The sequence below is a fragment of the Neltuma alba genome, unplaced genomic scaffold (genome assembly GCF_004799145.2).
Source record: "Neltuma alba isolate B1F8T4 unplaced genomic scaffold, ASM479914v2 tig00011289_pilon, whole genome shotgun sequence".
NCBI classification, from domain to species: Eukaryota; Viridiplantae; Streptophyta; class Magnoliopsida; order Fabales; family Fabaceae; genus Neltuma; species Neltuma alba.
In genome coordinates this window covers 1,009,353-1,024,994 of record NW_021635998.1, presented here as the reverse complement: position 1 = coordinate 1,024,994, position 15,642 = coordinate 1,009,353, and the positions used below count along the sequence as shown (strand labels likewise).

Below are 15,642 nucleotides of genomic sequence, written 5' to 3'. Positions count from 1 at the left end.
AAAAATAAGGCTCGTTCTACTTTACTATTGTTATTGTTTCTACAGAAAAGAGTGGGGTGGGAACTAGATGATGGACGGGGTTAGAACTTAAGACTTGGGATCATACAGTATATCATAACAAACAGACAGGAAAAAGATGAAAGGGAACCCCGTCACTAAGAGACTTGCTTCCGACAAAATTCTTCTGTAATAAAAACCTCAAACGGCTACAGGGCGGACAATGTTTAATGCAAAAAACAAAACAAAACAAAAAAATGAACATACAGATTACTGTAACCTCATCTACTGGTATTCTCCATATTTGACGCAACAGAAATTGAGATTCGAGCACATACTTCATTAAGAAAATAATACCACAGCTGAGTTCGAGTGTTCGGTTCTGATAACAATATAGCTCCAACATAGACACTTCTATCCTACATCCAACAATCAACCTTCAATCTTCAGCACCCAAGCCCCGGTGTCTCAGTTCAGCCATCACTTCTTTGTTTTCTTAGCACCCCTGAAGGAGAGATAGCATCCAAATTTGTCACGTGATCAACAAAAAAAAAAACAGATAGTTCAAAAGATTTATATAGTCAACACTCAATAGATTAATGCTTTTTGGTTAAGGGGAAAAAAAAGATTATTGCTTACTCAGTTTGTGGTTGTGAAGCTGCCTGAGGTGCTCTCTCTCCAGGTCCCTACATAGTTTACATACAACGTTAACCCACCAAATCAGTCTATGAATTTAGTCAAATTACCACACAAAGTAGCAGCAATGATAAAGCTGATAAATCACAGGTAAAAAGTGACTTTTTATGCTGGCCAGCTGCATTTCAATGACAAGAATATAAAATTAAATCGCTTCCAATTTCTATGGGTCAAGGAGACGAGTGGAGATGGAATCATAGCATTACCTGAGCCCACCGCTCCTCTTTCCTAGCCAGCTTTCTCTCCCTGCTTGCCTTGCTCTTAGCACGCTTGGCCTCAAATTGGTCTGACAGAGTTTTCTCTCTGGCCTTTTCTGCCTTGGTTTTGTGGATGCTCTCCATTAAAACACGCTTGTTCTTAAAGACATTACCTTTCACCTTCATGTACATGTCATGGTACATGTGCTTGTCAATTTTTTTAGCTTCACGATACTTGCGAAGCAGCCGCCTCAGCACACGCATTCTCCTCATCCACAGTATTTTTGTTGGCAGCCGTGCCTCCCTAGTACCCTTACGCTTACCTTAATCAAAATCAAATAAGCCCCGATTAATGACTTCACAAAACAAAATCGTGCAACAAAACAAGCCACAAATGCTAATGATAAATTATCATACCATATCCAGAATGCCGACCCTTTCTTTTGGCCTCCTTCATTCTTCGAGCACGGGATCTAGAGTGAATCTTTGTGGGCTTCCTGATTATAAAGCCATCCTTCACCAGTTTTCGGATGTTTTGTCCTGTCATTAGCCATTATGCCATTATTACAACACATGTCATCAAGACCTAGAAAATATAAGAAGCTGACTTGGATCTGACAGCTTACAATCCTGACAAGAAGAAACAGAATTTCACCAGCTACATATCCAGTAAGACATAATTCCTGCCTCATGATCAATCACGCACACGACTAAGGTGCCTAGAGAATGAACTACGACAAATTTAGGCAGTGTTGACCTCTCGCTCTCTCTCACACACTCATACTCACGCACGCGCACACACACACACACCAAAAATCATAAACAACAGACTTATCTTTGGCAAAATTTGGAAAGCTGAAACAGCTTCCTCAAATGATTGAAACAATTTCACAGCACTAATATTAATGGGTGAGACTGTGACAATACAGTTTGTACATGCAAGAGAATGGCTCAAAGAGTATTGTCTCATATATGACAGAACACACAAACCCACAGAGAGGAGAGGAGGAGGAGAGAGAAGTGCTTTGATATACTGAATAGTGCATAAGCTTCATTGCTCACAAATAATAATGCATCAGTATTAACAGCCAATGCTGTCCAAGTATGTCTTCAGTACACTCAAAAACTAACCAACCTAACTAACTATACTTAGTTCTCACAGAAACTATTTTTACCAGCTAAATGAATAACATTCCCTAACAACACGGAAAAGATTTAATACATGAACCAGATAGGACAGGAACTATAAACCAAATTGGCCACTTCTAACTGTACATCCTATCGTATATTAAAATGAGGAGAACAAGAAAACAATCTTGTACGTTTCTAAATCTATCAAGCGCATGTCAATACTACCAACACCAATTTTCACGTCAGCAAATAAGATGCAAGCGAGGTAGGAAACAAATAGGCTGAATCATATAATTGGTTGGCCAAAAACAATTTGCACACGTCTTCCAGGTTTCTATAGGTCTATAAGCGAGACGCCGCTATTCTTTGCTATAAAGCAAGATATCCGACACCAAACATCCACACCAACACCAACAAAGATTAAAAACGATCCATTGATTTTCCTGGAAAAGCAATTGCTTCAGATCCTGCTATTGATATCCAAACTAACAAAAAAAATGCACTTCCCATTTCCAATAAGATTAAACATTTCAGACATAAACCGAGCTCAAGACATCATCTTCATCATATACTTATTTTCTGCGGATTCATCTGTATAAACTAACGAATGTTCACCTCATGTTATGCAGTGACAAAAACTTCTGATTTTAATCCTTGATTCAAAAGCGAACTCAGTAACTTGGATACAAGCTAATTATGATAAAAATGATAATTTTCCCTTGTAACTCGGGTAATATACAGGCATGAATGATAAGAAATTGGAGAAAGGGAGAAGAGAAGTACTAGAATTGGCCATGGAAATCTCGCTGACTTCATTGGGATCAAGCCAGACCTTTCCTTTCCCGCACTTGAGAACACTGGCAGCTAGCCGCTTCTGAAGCTTCAGCGACACCATGGCTGGGCTTCCTTGTTTCCGCGTGTGAGGTCAGGGGAAACTACAAGGGGCTTTTCACTATTTCAGGCGGTTCTTTTTATACGGACAAGATGACAGCCCGCGTCGGCAGTTAGGGTTTGGGAAAATTTCACTGTAGGACCGCACAAGACAATTAATCTCAAAGAGCCCCCAAAACTTTCTGAAACTTCACTGCAGGACCAAGGGGCCAATCTGATATTAATTCCACAAACGAAATGACGACACTGCCCCTAGTAGAAGGGAACAAGTGCGGGAGAGTGCATTTGCAAGGGGAACTAGCCAATTTGCAGAATAAATACATATGTTCACACGTGGAATCAGTCCGTTCACATGTGAACTGGTTCACCTGATGAATGCGTCCGTGAGGGAACAAGTGCGGGAGAGCGCATTTGCAAGGGAAACTAGCTAATTTACAGATGAAATACATATATTCACACGTGAAATCAGTCCGTTCACATGTGGACTAGTTCACCTGATGCATGCGTCCGTGAGAAAACAAGTGCGAGAAAACGCATTTGCAAGAGGAACTAGCTAATTTGCAGAATAAATACATATATTCACATGTGGAATCAGTTCGTTCACATGTAGACTGGTTCACCTGATGCATGCGTTCGTGAAGAAACAAGTGCAGGAGAGCGCATTTGCAAGGGGAACTAGCCAATTTGCAGAATAAATACATATATTCACACGTAGAATCAGTCCGTTCACATGTGGACTGGTTCACCTGATGCTAAGGGTAATGGCGTCATTTCGTTTGTGGAATTAATATCAAATTGGCCCCTTGGTCCTGCAGTGAGATTTCAGAAAGTTTTGGGAGCTCTTTGAGATTAATTGTCTTGTGCAGTCCTACAGTGAAATTTTCCCTTAGGGTTTTGATGGCGCTAATGTCAGTATGTCACAATTTCTTTTCTCTTCTTTTTTTTTTTATTTGACCTGAAATTTCTATTTCTTTCTTAAATATTATTTTTAGGGGAAATCACAAATAAAGACCCTCGAATTAGCAAAATCACTCTATGGTCACCTGAATATGTCAAATTACCATGAGGGACCCGGTCTCAAATTGTAATTATGAAATCATGGCCAAATTATCAAAATACCCCTCTTTAATTTTTTTTTAAAAGGAAGCCACTGCCTCACCGGAATCCGGCCACCTCCGGCGGCCGTTTCCGGCCACTGTCGGCGGCCGGACGCCGGGGTCCGGCCGCCGGAACTCCGGCGGCGACGGCGGCCTTCCTTTGTTTTTTTTTTTTGCAACTTTTTTTTTTTAAATAGTGGGGGAAGTGAGGTTGGGGGATCCCCAACCTAATGCTTCCCAAAATAAGGAATGACCATTGAGCCAACAAATTTTTGTTAACATTATAATGCAAAAAAAAAATATAAGTTAACTCATTTACTTTGTTCCAGATGATAACAACAATACATTTGGAAATAACAAGTTCTGATTGTAAAATAACACGTCTGGAATAAAAATTTAACAATATGTTTTTTTTATAACAATAAATTTTGTTGCAGGCAATAACAACAATACATTTAAAAATAACAAGTTCTGATTATAAAATAACAAGTTTGGGATTAAAATTTAACAACACGTTTTTTTTTATAACAACACACTTTGTTTCAAGTGATAACAACAATACATTTAAAAATAACAAGTTCTGATTATAAGATAATAAGTCTGGGATTAAAATTTAACAACACGTTTTTTATAGCAACACACTTTGTTTCAGGTGATAACAACAATATATTTGGAAATAACAAGTTCTGATTATAAAATAACAAGTCTGGAATTAAAATTCAACAGCACCTTTTTTATAACAATTAATTATTTTATACTTTTGGAAAAATAAATTATTTATAACTTATAAAAAGTACTTGTAATCTATTTAATTTGCTAAAAAAATAATTTTTTATCTCCAATTTATAATCAGAACTTGAAGTATAATTTTTATAGATTAAAAATACTTTTTATTGTTCAAATTTATAAATAAAATTTAGGGAAAATGGCAACACACTTTTTTAATTTTTTTAAAAAAATTTTTAATCTATATATCTATACAACTTATTATAAATCAAACTATTTCTTATAAATTATAAATAGTACAATTTATTGTAGATTAAAAATACTTTTTGACTGCTTAAATTTATAAATGAAATTTATCTCTAATTTATAATTAAAAATACTATTTTATTCTTTAAATATAAAAACTATTTTTAATATTTAAAAAATGAAATAATATAAAATTTATACTATGATTAATAGATTAAAAATGCCTTATTATAAATACTTTATAATTTATAAGAAGTAATTTGATTTATAATGAGTTGTATAGATATACAGATTAAAAAGTATTTTTTAGAGAAATAAATATATTAAAAATATTTTTTATAAGTTATAAATAATTTATTTTTTAAAAGTATAAAATAATTAATTGTTATAAAAAAACGTGTTGTTAAATTTTAATCCCAGACTTATTATCTTATAATCAGAACTTGTTAGTTTTAAATGTATTGTTGTTATCACTTGAAACAAAGTGTGTTGTTATAAAAAAAACGTGTTGTTAAATTTTAATCCCAAACTTGTTATTTATAATCAGAACTTGTTATTTTTAAATGTATTGTTGTTATTGCCTGCAACAAAATTTATTGTTATAAAAAAAACATATTGTTAAATTTTTATTCCAGACGTGTTATTTTACAATCAGAACTTGTTATTTCCAAATGTATTGTTGTTATCACCTGGAACAAGAGTAAATGAGTTAACTTATATTTTTTTTTTGCATTATAATGTTAACAAAAATTTGTTGGCTCAATGGTCATTCCTTATTTTGGAAAGCATTAGGTTGGGGGATCAAATCCCCCCAACCTCACTTCCCCCACTATTGAAAAAAAAAAAGTTGCAAAAAAAAAACAAAGGAAGGCTGCCGGAAGCTGCCGCTGGCGGCCGGACCCCGGCGTCTGGCCGCCGACAGTGGCCAGAAGCGGCCGCCGGAGCTCCGGCGCCGGTGGCCGGATTCCGGTGAGGCAGTGGCTTCCTTTAGAAAAAAAAAATTAAAGAGGGGTATTTTGGTAATTTGGCCATGATTTTATAATTACAATTTGAGACTGGGTCCCTCATGATAATTTGATATATTCAGGTGACCATAGAGTGATTTTGCTAATTCGTGGGTCTTTATTTGTGATTTCCCCTTATTTTTATCCAGCAAAAATACTCTAGGACGACAAAGGCTTAGCGTCCTTTTTCTTTTTTTGGATGATGTCTTTATTAAATAATAAATACTACTCCTTCCGTTCTTTATTATAAGAGACAAATAACTAAATTACGTTAATAAAAAAACAGTTAAAATTAGTTGAGAACAATTAATGTGTAAAAAATATAATATTTTTTCCAACAATACCCCCATTAATAATGAGAGAGAGTATGAGAGAAAACAATTAAATTATTAAAAGAAAGAGAAGTGGGAGGGAGGGAGAGTATGAGTTGGAGACAAAATAAATAGGGATAAAATAGGAAATCAATACAAAAAAATAAAGACAACTTTTAAATATCTCTTATATATGGGAACATGTCATAAGCATCAAATGTCTCTTATAATAAGGAACGGAGGGAGTATTGATTACTCGTATGATACAAACTAGTTTTTATATTTAGGATTGGACATAGATATCATTTTTCCGAGTAATAAATCAATATCCATCTAAAATATAAAATTTAGGAAAAATTAATCTTTTAATCTTTATAATTTTGACACGTTTGTAATCTAGTTTTTATACTTCAACTTGATGCAACTCAATCATTATAATTTTGACTTGGTTGTAACTCAGTCCCTGGAGTTTGATTCTCTCCAACCCGGTTCCTATAGTTTTACCCATTTTATAATTTAGTTCTTGTATTTTTTTAAAATGAAATTATATATCTAATAAAAAGAGGGACTAAATTATAAAATGGTTAAAAGTATAGAGACTGGGTTGCAGCGAGTCAAACTTTAGAAATTAAGTTATAACCGAATCAAAACTATAGAAAATGAGTTACACCAAGTCAAAGTACAAAAATTGAGTTACAAATGAGTGAAAACTATAGAAATCATAAGATTAATTTTTTCAAAAATTTACCAAGTCAAAGTACAAAGATTAAATTACAGATGAGTGAAAACTATAGAAATAAGAAGATTAATTTTTCCAAAAATTTATGAAAAAATAAATCGTTTGTATATTGGAATTTTATAATTTATTTTTTAAGTTTTACATCACTCACAAAAATGTCTAGATTACAATATTTTATACTACATTAATAAAACTATATCTCAAAACTTATGTCTCATTTGAAGCCAAAAATCCAAGCTCCGCTGGTTACAATGGATCATGCAAATTTTTCGTAGTGTCTTCATTTTAATCATGTTACTAATTAAATTACTCTCTCGACATTAAACGTAAGGCTCGTTTTATAGTAACCGGAAGGAGTAACATTTCCTCAACTGGTTTTCTCTTACAATACTGTGTGTACTTGTAAGTTAAATTTGAGATGTACGATGGGGCAACTTAATTAATTTAATTCAATATGGACACATGGTCATGCTTCCTTGACCCAAGAAAAAAAAAAAAATTCAATCGGGTCATGAGTAAATGGAGATACAGCACTACGAAATTTTTGGTTACGATAAATAAACGGGCAGACACGTGTCCAGGCTCTCCCCCGGTAAAAAGGGTCGTTTTGATGAAAATTCGCTGACCATTACGGTTCCGATTTCGCGTGCTCCCCATTTTTCCTCTCCATCCAGTAGTTCCTGAAACTTTGTTGATCCCTGAAAAATATCGCGATGGTCATGGACATTCTCGTCGCCGATACCGTACCACTTTCCTCTGCGAAAGGCCTTGGGGTCGCCAAGCTCCTCCTCCTTCGGAGCTGTTGTTCCACCTGTAACCTCTCCGTAACGGATTCGTACGCCGAACAATCGTCTTCTTCTTCCCCACCATCGTCCAGATTTCTCCAGATCTCGGCGTTGATTTTGCCGGTGGACGCCCTTGCGCCTCCGCCGGTGAAACCCAATACATACAGAATGCCTCGTCGGACCGTTATCCGCAGAAAACGACGGGCGAAGCGTAGGTTGTCTGGTGGTGACTCGGGGGATGCTGGAGATGAGGGGTTCTTCTTTGGTGATGGCGGCGATCCTCCTTTTGGTGGCCGCAGTGGTTTTGGTGGTGGTGGGAGTTGGAATTTTAATCGATTCGGAGAAGGGCATAACTGGGATGATTCATCGTCTTCGTATTCGGACCCTGCGTTCGATTTCGTTTATCAGGTTCTCTCCTGGATTATGCTTTCCAATTGTCTGCACTTTGCTTTCAAAAAGATTGTTCGAGATTTTACCGATGGAATTATGGACGCCGATAGAGAAAAAGTTCCCCGGAGGATGGCGCCAATTTGCTGATTTGGTGCCTTTTATTACATGTAAATCAATGCTTACTGATAGAAATCGTAATAATTGGGGATTACATCTGCGTTTGGATAGGATTCTAGATCTTCACTTTCGTTCCTGTAAATGTTGTCTATAACTTTCATTTAATCTATGATATGGTCGTAGATTCTTTGTTTTAATAAGCTATTGTGCGTAGTGTACTGCACTTAATGCTCTTGTTACAGTTTGCTAGTTCATTGCCGTTTAGTTCTACCTTTAAATTAAATGTTGCTTATTACCCCCCAAAATTACAGGGGTCTAAATGATGTCACTATGTAGGTTTCAGTATTATTTTTTGCTCCACTTCAATATTGCTGTTGTCATCAGTGCGACACGTGATGTTACAATGTTATAGGAATTGTTATACAGTTTTAGATGGTGCTTGGTACCACACTAAGTCACAGGGATCTAATCTATGCTATTTTTTACCCCACTTTTAATTAATGTTTTACTGTTATCAAAGTAGCCAATGGCTCGATGCAAGGATTTGTTATTGCACTGGTGCTAGTATTGCTATTCTATTTAAGATGTTGATTAGAAGTTAGCACCACCCTAAGGCACGCGGCTCTACATTCTAATATATACCACCTGGGTTATAGCGTCTTTTTTGCTGTTATCAAAAGTTGTCATTGCAAATGTGTTTTATTAATGTGTGCGCTAATGAATTTATATTCAGTTTAGATGTTACTTATTGCCACCTATAGTCACCGGTGTGTGATATATGCTTCTTGTAGGTTTTGGTAGGTTATCTGTTTATGATGTTGAGAGGCATTTATTGGCCTTATGGCCGAGTAGCCATTTTAGATTGATCAAAACTTCAAATCGCAAGTAGTGCTGCACCAACTAGGTAGCCACAGTTGTGAACTATATCTGCGGAAAGGGCAAACAGGAAATAGCTGAAGACACCACGCAATAACGTCTTATGGAGTATGGACCTTGTCGGAGTAATTTACCAGCAAAACTTGCTTGAGGTGGACTTCACATTATGATATTGATTGTTTTTCCCCCTTCTCGGGTCGATGGTAGGTTTACGCGTTTGTGTTTTTGCCCTGGTTTCTTCCATGGGTTTTGGGTTCGACTGAATACCGCGTTTATGTCGTCTTCTCTTGTGGTCACGTCTCTTTTTTTTCCCCTTCTGTTATGTCCTGTGATGAAAAAAAATCACGCTAATAACCAATGCGGGGACTTAATTAGCAGCATGCAAATTATGCCTAATCCGTTGCATTTAACTTGCGTGTAAAAGATGTCCGGCGAAATTGGCGCCGAGAGTTTCGGTTTCCTTTTCGGTTCTTAAAAGAACGGGAGCGAGGAAGGGGTACTTTTTTTTTTTTTTTTTGGGGCCTTCTTTTTGAACTCTTTTTGTGGGAAAAGGTTCCAAAAAAAGGGGGCCACTTTTTTTTTTTTTTACAATAAAACTTAAATTTAAAATCATATTTTGTATCACGGGGTTAGGATTAGCAAACCGATGACTAGAAAGGTGTTCACATTTAATCTGACAGTCTACCCATGCGTAGCCCAAAGAAAAAAAAAAATCATATTTTATGCTTTTAGTACTTGGCAGGAAAATTGAAGAGTTCACGCTTGTGTATCGATAATTCTTCAACTTTATTAGTGAGTCGCTCCATGCGTCTGATGCTTCAGAAGGGAAATTGCTGCAAAGATGATAGAGAATATTCTAAGGAAGCCTGCATTCGAACAATATCAACCCAAGTCCTAATCCTATAAATTAACTTCAGGATTAGTGATGAAAATTTTGAATGATTTGTCAGAGACATAGCTTTCACCACTTATTAGTTAGTAAGTGAATGAATAAAACATGTTATCAATTTTCAGTCCATCCCCCCCCCCATTTTTTTTTTCCTTTTCTTCTTTTTTTGTCAGAAAGGGTTGTGAGTGAATTGGTTGCCTTTCAGATTATAGAAGTGAACTTTGAATCTGGGACGCATCAAGTGAGAAATTGAGTACAGGCACTCACATCTGTTGCTTGCCACAGCATCCTGAGCCTCTGATAAAATAGATACCAACCTTTTGATTTTGTAGGCCACAAGGTGTTAGCATGGCATGACACGTAATGGGGTCATCATCTTCATTCCACCGACCTTTTAGGCCCTTTGGGGGAGAGAGTTGGAATTTAGGTGTGCTATCATTTTACAGATGTTTCCTTTAGCGTTGCTCGTGGCAACAAAGTGGTTTGAAAAATTACATGTTCAGTTACTTTTTTCTCTCCTGATTTTTAATATAAGACCTATTTAACTATTTTAATTAAATTAAAAAAATTAGTTAAATTAGATAATAATCATAAATATAACATATGTTTCCAAAAATATCCTCAGTTAAAACTTCTTTAAAAAATTAACATTTCAAAAAATATTTTAAATTATTTTATTAAAAATATAAAACGGTAAAATTAATATATGTGTGGAATTAATGAGTAATAAATATTCAATCACTTTATAAAATATATAGGTGTATTAATAATAAGTAACAAATATTATTGTGGTATAGGGGTAATTTAGGAAAGAATTAGTAAATATGAAAAATAGGTCTATATTTGGGACCAAGATCAACCTTCTAATTATGTCCTATATTAAGAATGGGAGGAGTAATTTATCTTTTAGTGACATTAGGCAGTCAGTTCATTAAATTAAACCGGTATTGCTTTAAATGAATGCATTCCTAGTGATTCCTAAATATAAGAGCTAATCAATATTCTTACTTTAATCTTAAATATAATATCTTAATTCATTTTATTTTCAAAATTTATAATTTTTTTAAAATTTTCTTTTTGGCTACGCGTATTAAAGAAGTAGTTTTCAATGCAAGCCATTACAAGGATACTTAAAAAAATCAACATATTTTGTATAAATATCTTTTAATTTCTACAAATTAATTATGGGAGTATTTAGCTTACATTTCATGAGTCTAGAGAAATAATACCACCCATCTTGCGACCTTTCTGGTTAACATTTTTTGGGGTGAAAGATACATATTAACTTTGATATGGAAATATATTTGTTGCGCAACAATTAGTTGGGGAGAATACTTAATTATGATCATTTGAAGGAGAAACTGAAAGCTAAGCATCGATTTCAAAATACAGTGAAGTTTAAATGATGCCAAAACGTACGTGGCCTTCATCTGCTGGGGACTTACTTTAATGATTAAAAATAATTACAATAAAAAAATTAACAATTAAATACAAACAAACAAAGAAATTAGCATGGAACCATTTATCTCGCGTGGATTTTGGACGGAGCAGACGACTCTTCATGGATTTTCCCGAAACAGTTCTATATTATTTGACAAGACAATTAGTGACTTTTATTAGGAATAATCCAAATTAAGAGGAGCCACGTCGATGATTCTTTGTTGATTACTATCATTATTATTATTAAATATAATTAAGTGCAAATGGGGACGCCAAAACGATAATCTTTGGTTGTGTCACATCAGGGTGTCTTAGATTTCTGAATTGACGTAAACTGCCAAATTACAAGCAGACAATTTCTCTGAGATTATCATTAATTAAATGAGCTAGTTACATGAACCTCACCCTCAAATCGAGTGATTATTCCTATTTAATTAAGCTTCTTGGTTTGCTCACTAAGGATTGTGTCAGCATAATAATAAATAATGCTAATCGTTATCACTATACTTACATGCATGTAATTAGTGTGGCACATGGATCTTATGCTATTCTTAGCCGACTAATGAAATACTCTTCTGATCCTGTTTATAAGTCATTTTTAGTATATTTTACACAGATTAAGAAAAATTTTAAACTTCATTAACTCTTATTTAAAATTCAACAACTTTTTAACTTTATCTATATTTAATATACACTATATTATATCTAAACAAAGTCAATCTAATAATAAATGAAAGGTAAACTTGTAAATCCGTACAAAAAATTTCTCTTAATGCCTTATAAATAAGACCAAAAAAAACTTCTCTCTCTATTATATAAATAAGACCAGAAAAGTAAATACTAGTAGTACAGGCACCTCTAAGCTAGCGTGCAAAATAAAATGAAATAAAAAATAGTATGGATAAAAAAAATACAAAAAATGTATTTTGTTGTTACAAAAGTTTGAAGGAAAAATTTCAAAAAAATATCTTTAAAATCTTGAAATCTCCAATCAAGAATGACTACAAAAATGTGTTGTTATTTACTTTTTAAATATTGTTAATTGTTATAAAAGTATAGTAAATACTACTTATTTGAAATTTTGAATTTTAAAAATATTTTTTTAAAAGAATTCTCCGAATTTAGACTCTTATTACTCTACTTTTATAATCTGAACTACGCTCAAATGCAAACTACTTTGTGTGTATTATGAAATTTAATGCCACGGGAAAAAGAAATTCTCCAAAATATTTCTTTAGTACAAATTTCTCCACAATATACCGATGGTAAACAATGCCTTATATCAAGGGTAAGAAAAAATAAACGATTTCAGATTCTTTTTATGTAAACTAAATACTACCTCCGGTCCTAATTATAAGACCCAATTGACTTATTTGAGGAGATTAAGGAAGTAAGTTAAGTTGGTTATTTGTAATAAATAAGTGTTGTCATTCCTAAAATATCCTTGCTAATTAAATATATTGGCTAGAACTATCATTATTAGAAGGATTATCTTGGAAAAAAATACATAAATATAAAAGACAAAATGGATTGGGGTCTTATAATTAGGACCAAATAAAAAGTCAAACGGAGTCTTATAATAAAGACTGGAGGTAGTATATAATCTTCCCCTGCAATATACAAGAAAGATATATCACTAAAAACAACGAAGATCGTATTCAAACTTTTAACATTTAAACATACAGATCAATATCAAATGAATAAAATTAAAATTACGTGAAACCATATAAAAAAAATTGTGACTGATTAAAAAGGAGTTACACTATTTATAAATTATAGTTCAATACAATTTTAAATATATTCCATGTTTTATATTGAATTGATCTGAATGATTTGAATTTTAAAAACTATTGTTTAGATAGCCCACGCTCGAGATGTTTTAACCTTTGGCGTTTAATTAGAAAAAAATAATGTTATTTCAATAATTAGCTCATGAAGTTTTTTTTGTTTGTTTTTTTTTGTAGCATGAGATTTTTTGAGGATGAACTGAGTTTGAATATGACCTAACAACGAAGACTAATAAATTAACAATTAAGGTGTGAATATCTAATTATCTAGGCTTTAAGTTTAATATCCATAGGGTACCAGATGTAGGGGTCCCACCAACTGGGAAGCGACGAAAAAGAGGGGCATAGTTCATGAACCTATAACCCTTTTGACTTATTTATTCGTTGGGAACGTAAAGTATTTTGTAAATTAAATTATTCTTTTTAAAATGTGGTAGCCTCGTACTTTGTCCAAAACTTAGACTGTTATCAATTGACCTGTAGTTACCACTCTGTTTCTTCTTTCCCTGCTCCATCCGCCGGAGTCAGAAATTTAATATAATTTAATTTATTTTTTATTTTATACAGTTAAACACACAGATGCACACAAAAATATCAATGTCAAGCACAAATTTTAAACTTCGTCCAAACATAACGGGTAATATTTTCGTCAGAATAACTTGCCGTTCACATAAAATTTAGTCTGCAAGTGTAGGAAAAAAATTGTCTTTTAAAGGCATCTGTTCCAGTCGTCTCTATTAATTGCACATGTTGTTGAAAAAGTATCATAGAGTATTTTAAAAAAATCAACACATATTTAGTATAGATAATTAACTTAATTAATTTTAATCACGAGGCATAGTACAGTTGGCACTTAACTAAATTTTTTAAACATCTAGTCAGGAATTTGATTCTTAACGATATATATGGAGAGGTCTCGTAACTGATACTAAAACCCTTTCAGAAAATCTACAGTACGAGGAGATGAGTGATTGCTACCGGTAATAAATATTCTGGGCTCAGTAATAAATCTTAACATTTATAAATTCACTCCTATATTTATAACTTTGACAGATTATATTACAGTGCATGTGAGAAAAAGAGTGGCCAGGGTTAGTTAGACACATGCATATATGCAAGTCAGATACAGGGAATGTGAACTGCGACAACAAAATATACCTACCCTGTTTGGTCAAATGAAAACCCTAAAGTTTTACCTTTGTCGACCTTCATTATTTATTTTTTTTAAAATGTTCTCATGGAACCTTCATTCTAAATTGCCGTCCCATGTTATTATATTTGCTAAAAGCTGTTATCATGGATTCACTGTTGTTTGTGCCCGCGCTTGTCGTCCCTTAAATTTCCAACAACTTGTTCCTCACTGGACACACCAAGAATATTCTTGGAGATTTTCCTGTCTGTGGTTTTTTTTTAAAAAAAAAAAGTGGCAATAATTTACGTTTTTTTTTAAAAAAAAAGAAGTTAATTACTTGCACAATATTTTGTTCAAGTTTCTTACCATCATTACGTCAAGTTCTATATATTATGTCATTTGATAGATTCCGAATATCATTGCTGCGAACCTAAGAGTTACTCCTCCGGTCTTTAATATAGAACCAAATTGTTGAGTTGGTTTAAGTCCTAAATATAAGACCCATTTTTCATATTTATCACTTTTTTCTAAATTATCCCTGTGGATACTCCCCAACCATAATCAAGTAAAAGAGGGAGAAGAAGTATTAAGAGAGATGATTATGGTATTTTAGAAAAAACGTGTCACATTTCTTATAATTAACTAACTTACCTAACTTCCCTAATCTAATCAAATTAGTTAAATGAAAAGAGTTATGATTAATTATTCTAAGTTATGAATTTATAGTGTGGTTTTATATTTTATACTGACAATTATGAAACTTTAGTGAAGTTGAATAATTGTTTATATGAAGGATAAGAAAATAAATTTAATTTCAAGAGAGCAATTTCACCCAAGCTTTCTTTCTCCTTTTTTGAAAGTTGTTGACTTTGTTCAAACGTATGGCACTTTCCCTTATTTTTTGTTGTCTCCTGCACGTCTCTTGGTCTTACATTGTCTTCTGTTTATTCAAAATGAAACGCGTCGATGGATCCATCACCCGCTAATTTTTGCATCGAAGTTCATTGTATTCTCCGAGAATATTTTCCTTTTGGAAATAAATATCTTTGGTGGATTTTATTCTACGTGCGGTCCTTCTCTTTTGTCAACCATGCATCGATTTTAGTTCGTTGCTTTGAAGTTTAGACCTCTTCCACAGTGAAAAATTGATTTAATTAATTTTCGTTTCTAATTGTCTTGTTGAAAACAAAT

At 33.7% G+C, this 15,642-nt stretch overlaps 2 protein-coding genes across 2 annotated transcripts; one reads left to right on the top strand and one right to left on the bottom strand.

Moving 5' to 3' along the window:
* Positions 1-154: 154 nt before the first annotated feature.
* Positions 155-2,991, bottom strand: LOC114711346 (60S ribosomal protein L19-3). The gene is made up of 5 exons (XM_028895739.1): positions 2,805-2,991; positions 1,308-1,430; positions 900-1,213; positions 637-683; positions 155-502 (listed from the first exon to the last, which is right to left on the bottom strand). The coding sequence occupies exons 1-5, from the start codon at positions 2,914-2,916 to the stop codon at positions 478-480; spliced, it is 621 nt and encodes a 206-aa protein (XP_028751572.1). The 5' UTR covers positions 2,917-2,991; the 3' UTR covers positions 155-477.
* Positions 2,992-7,687: 4,696 nt separating this feature from the next.
* LOC114711439 (uncharacterized) lies at positions 7,688-8,641 on the top strand. Its single transcript, XM_028895843.1, has one exon. It carries the CDS (start codon positions 7,749-7,751, stop codon positions 8,355-8,357), a length of 609 nt encoding a protein of 202 aa, XP_028751676.1. The 5' UTR covers positions 7,688-7,748; the 3' UTR covers positions 8,358-8,641.
* The last annotated feature ends 7,001 nt before the right edge of the window (positions 8,642-15,642 follow it).

Bases quoted from the DNA above. Each gene is read 5' to 3' on its own strand.
- LOC114711346 (XM_028895739.1), bottom strand. From the start codon at position 2,916: ATGGTGTCGCTGAAGCTTCAGAAGCGGCTAGCTGCCAGTGTTCTCAAG. The intron at 1,431-2,804 runs GTACTTCTCTTC...GGCTAATGACAG, and splicing joins GATTTCCATGGCCAATTCTA to GACAAAACATCCGAAAACTG. The intron at 684-899 runs GTAATGCTATGA...TAAACTATGTAG, and splicing joins AAGAGGAGCGGTGGGCTCAG to GGACCTGGAGAGAGAGCACC.
- LOC114711439 (XM_028895843.1), top strand. From the start codon at position 7,749: ATGGTCATGGACATTCTCGTCGCCGATACCGTACCACTTTCCTCTGCG.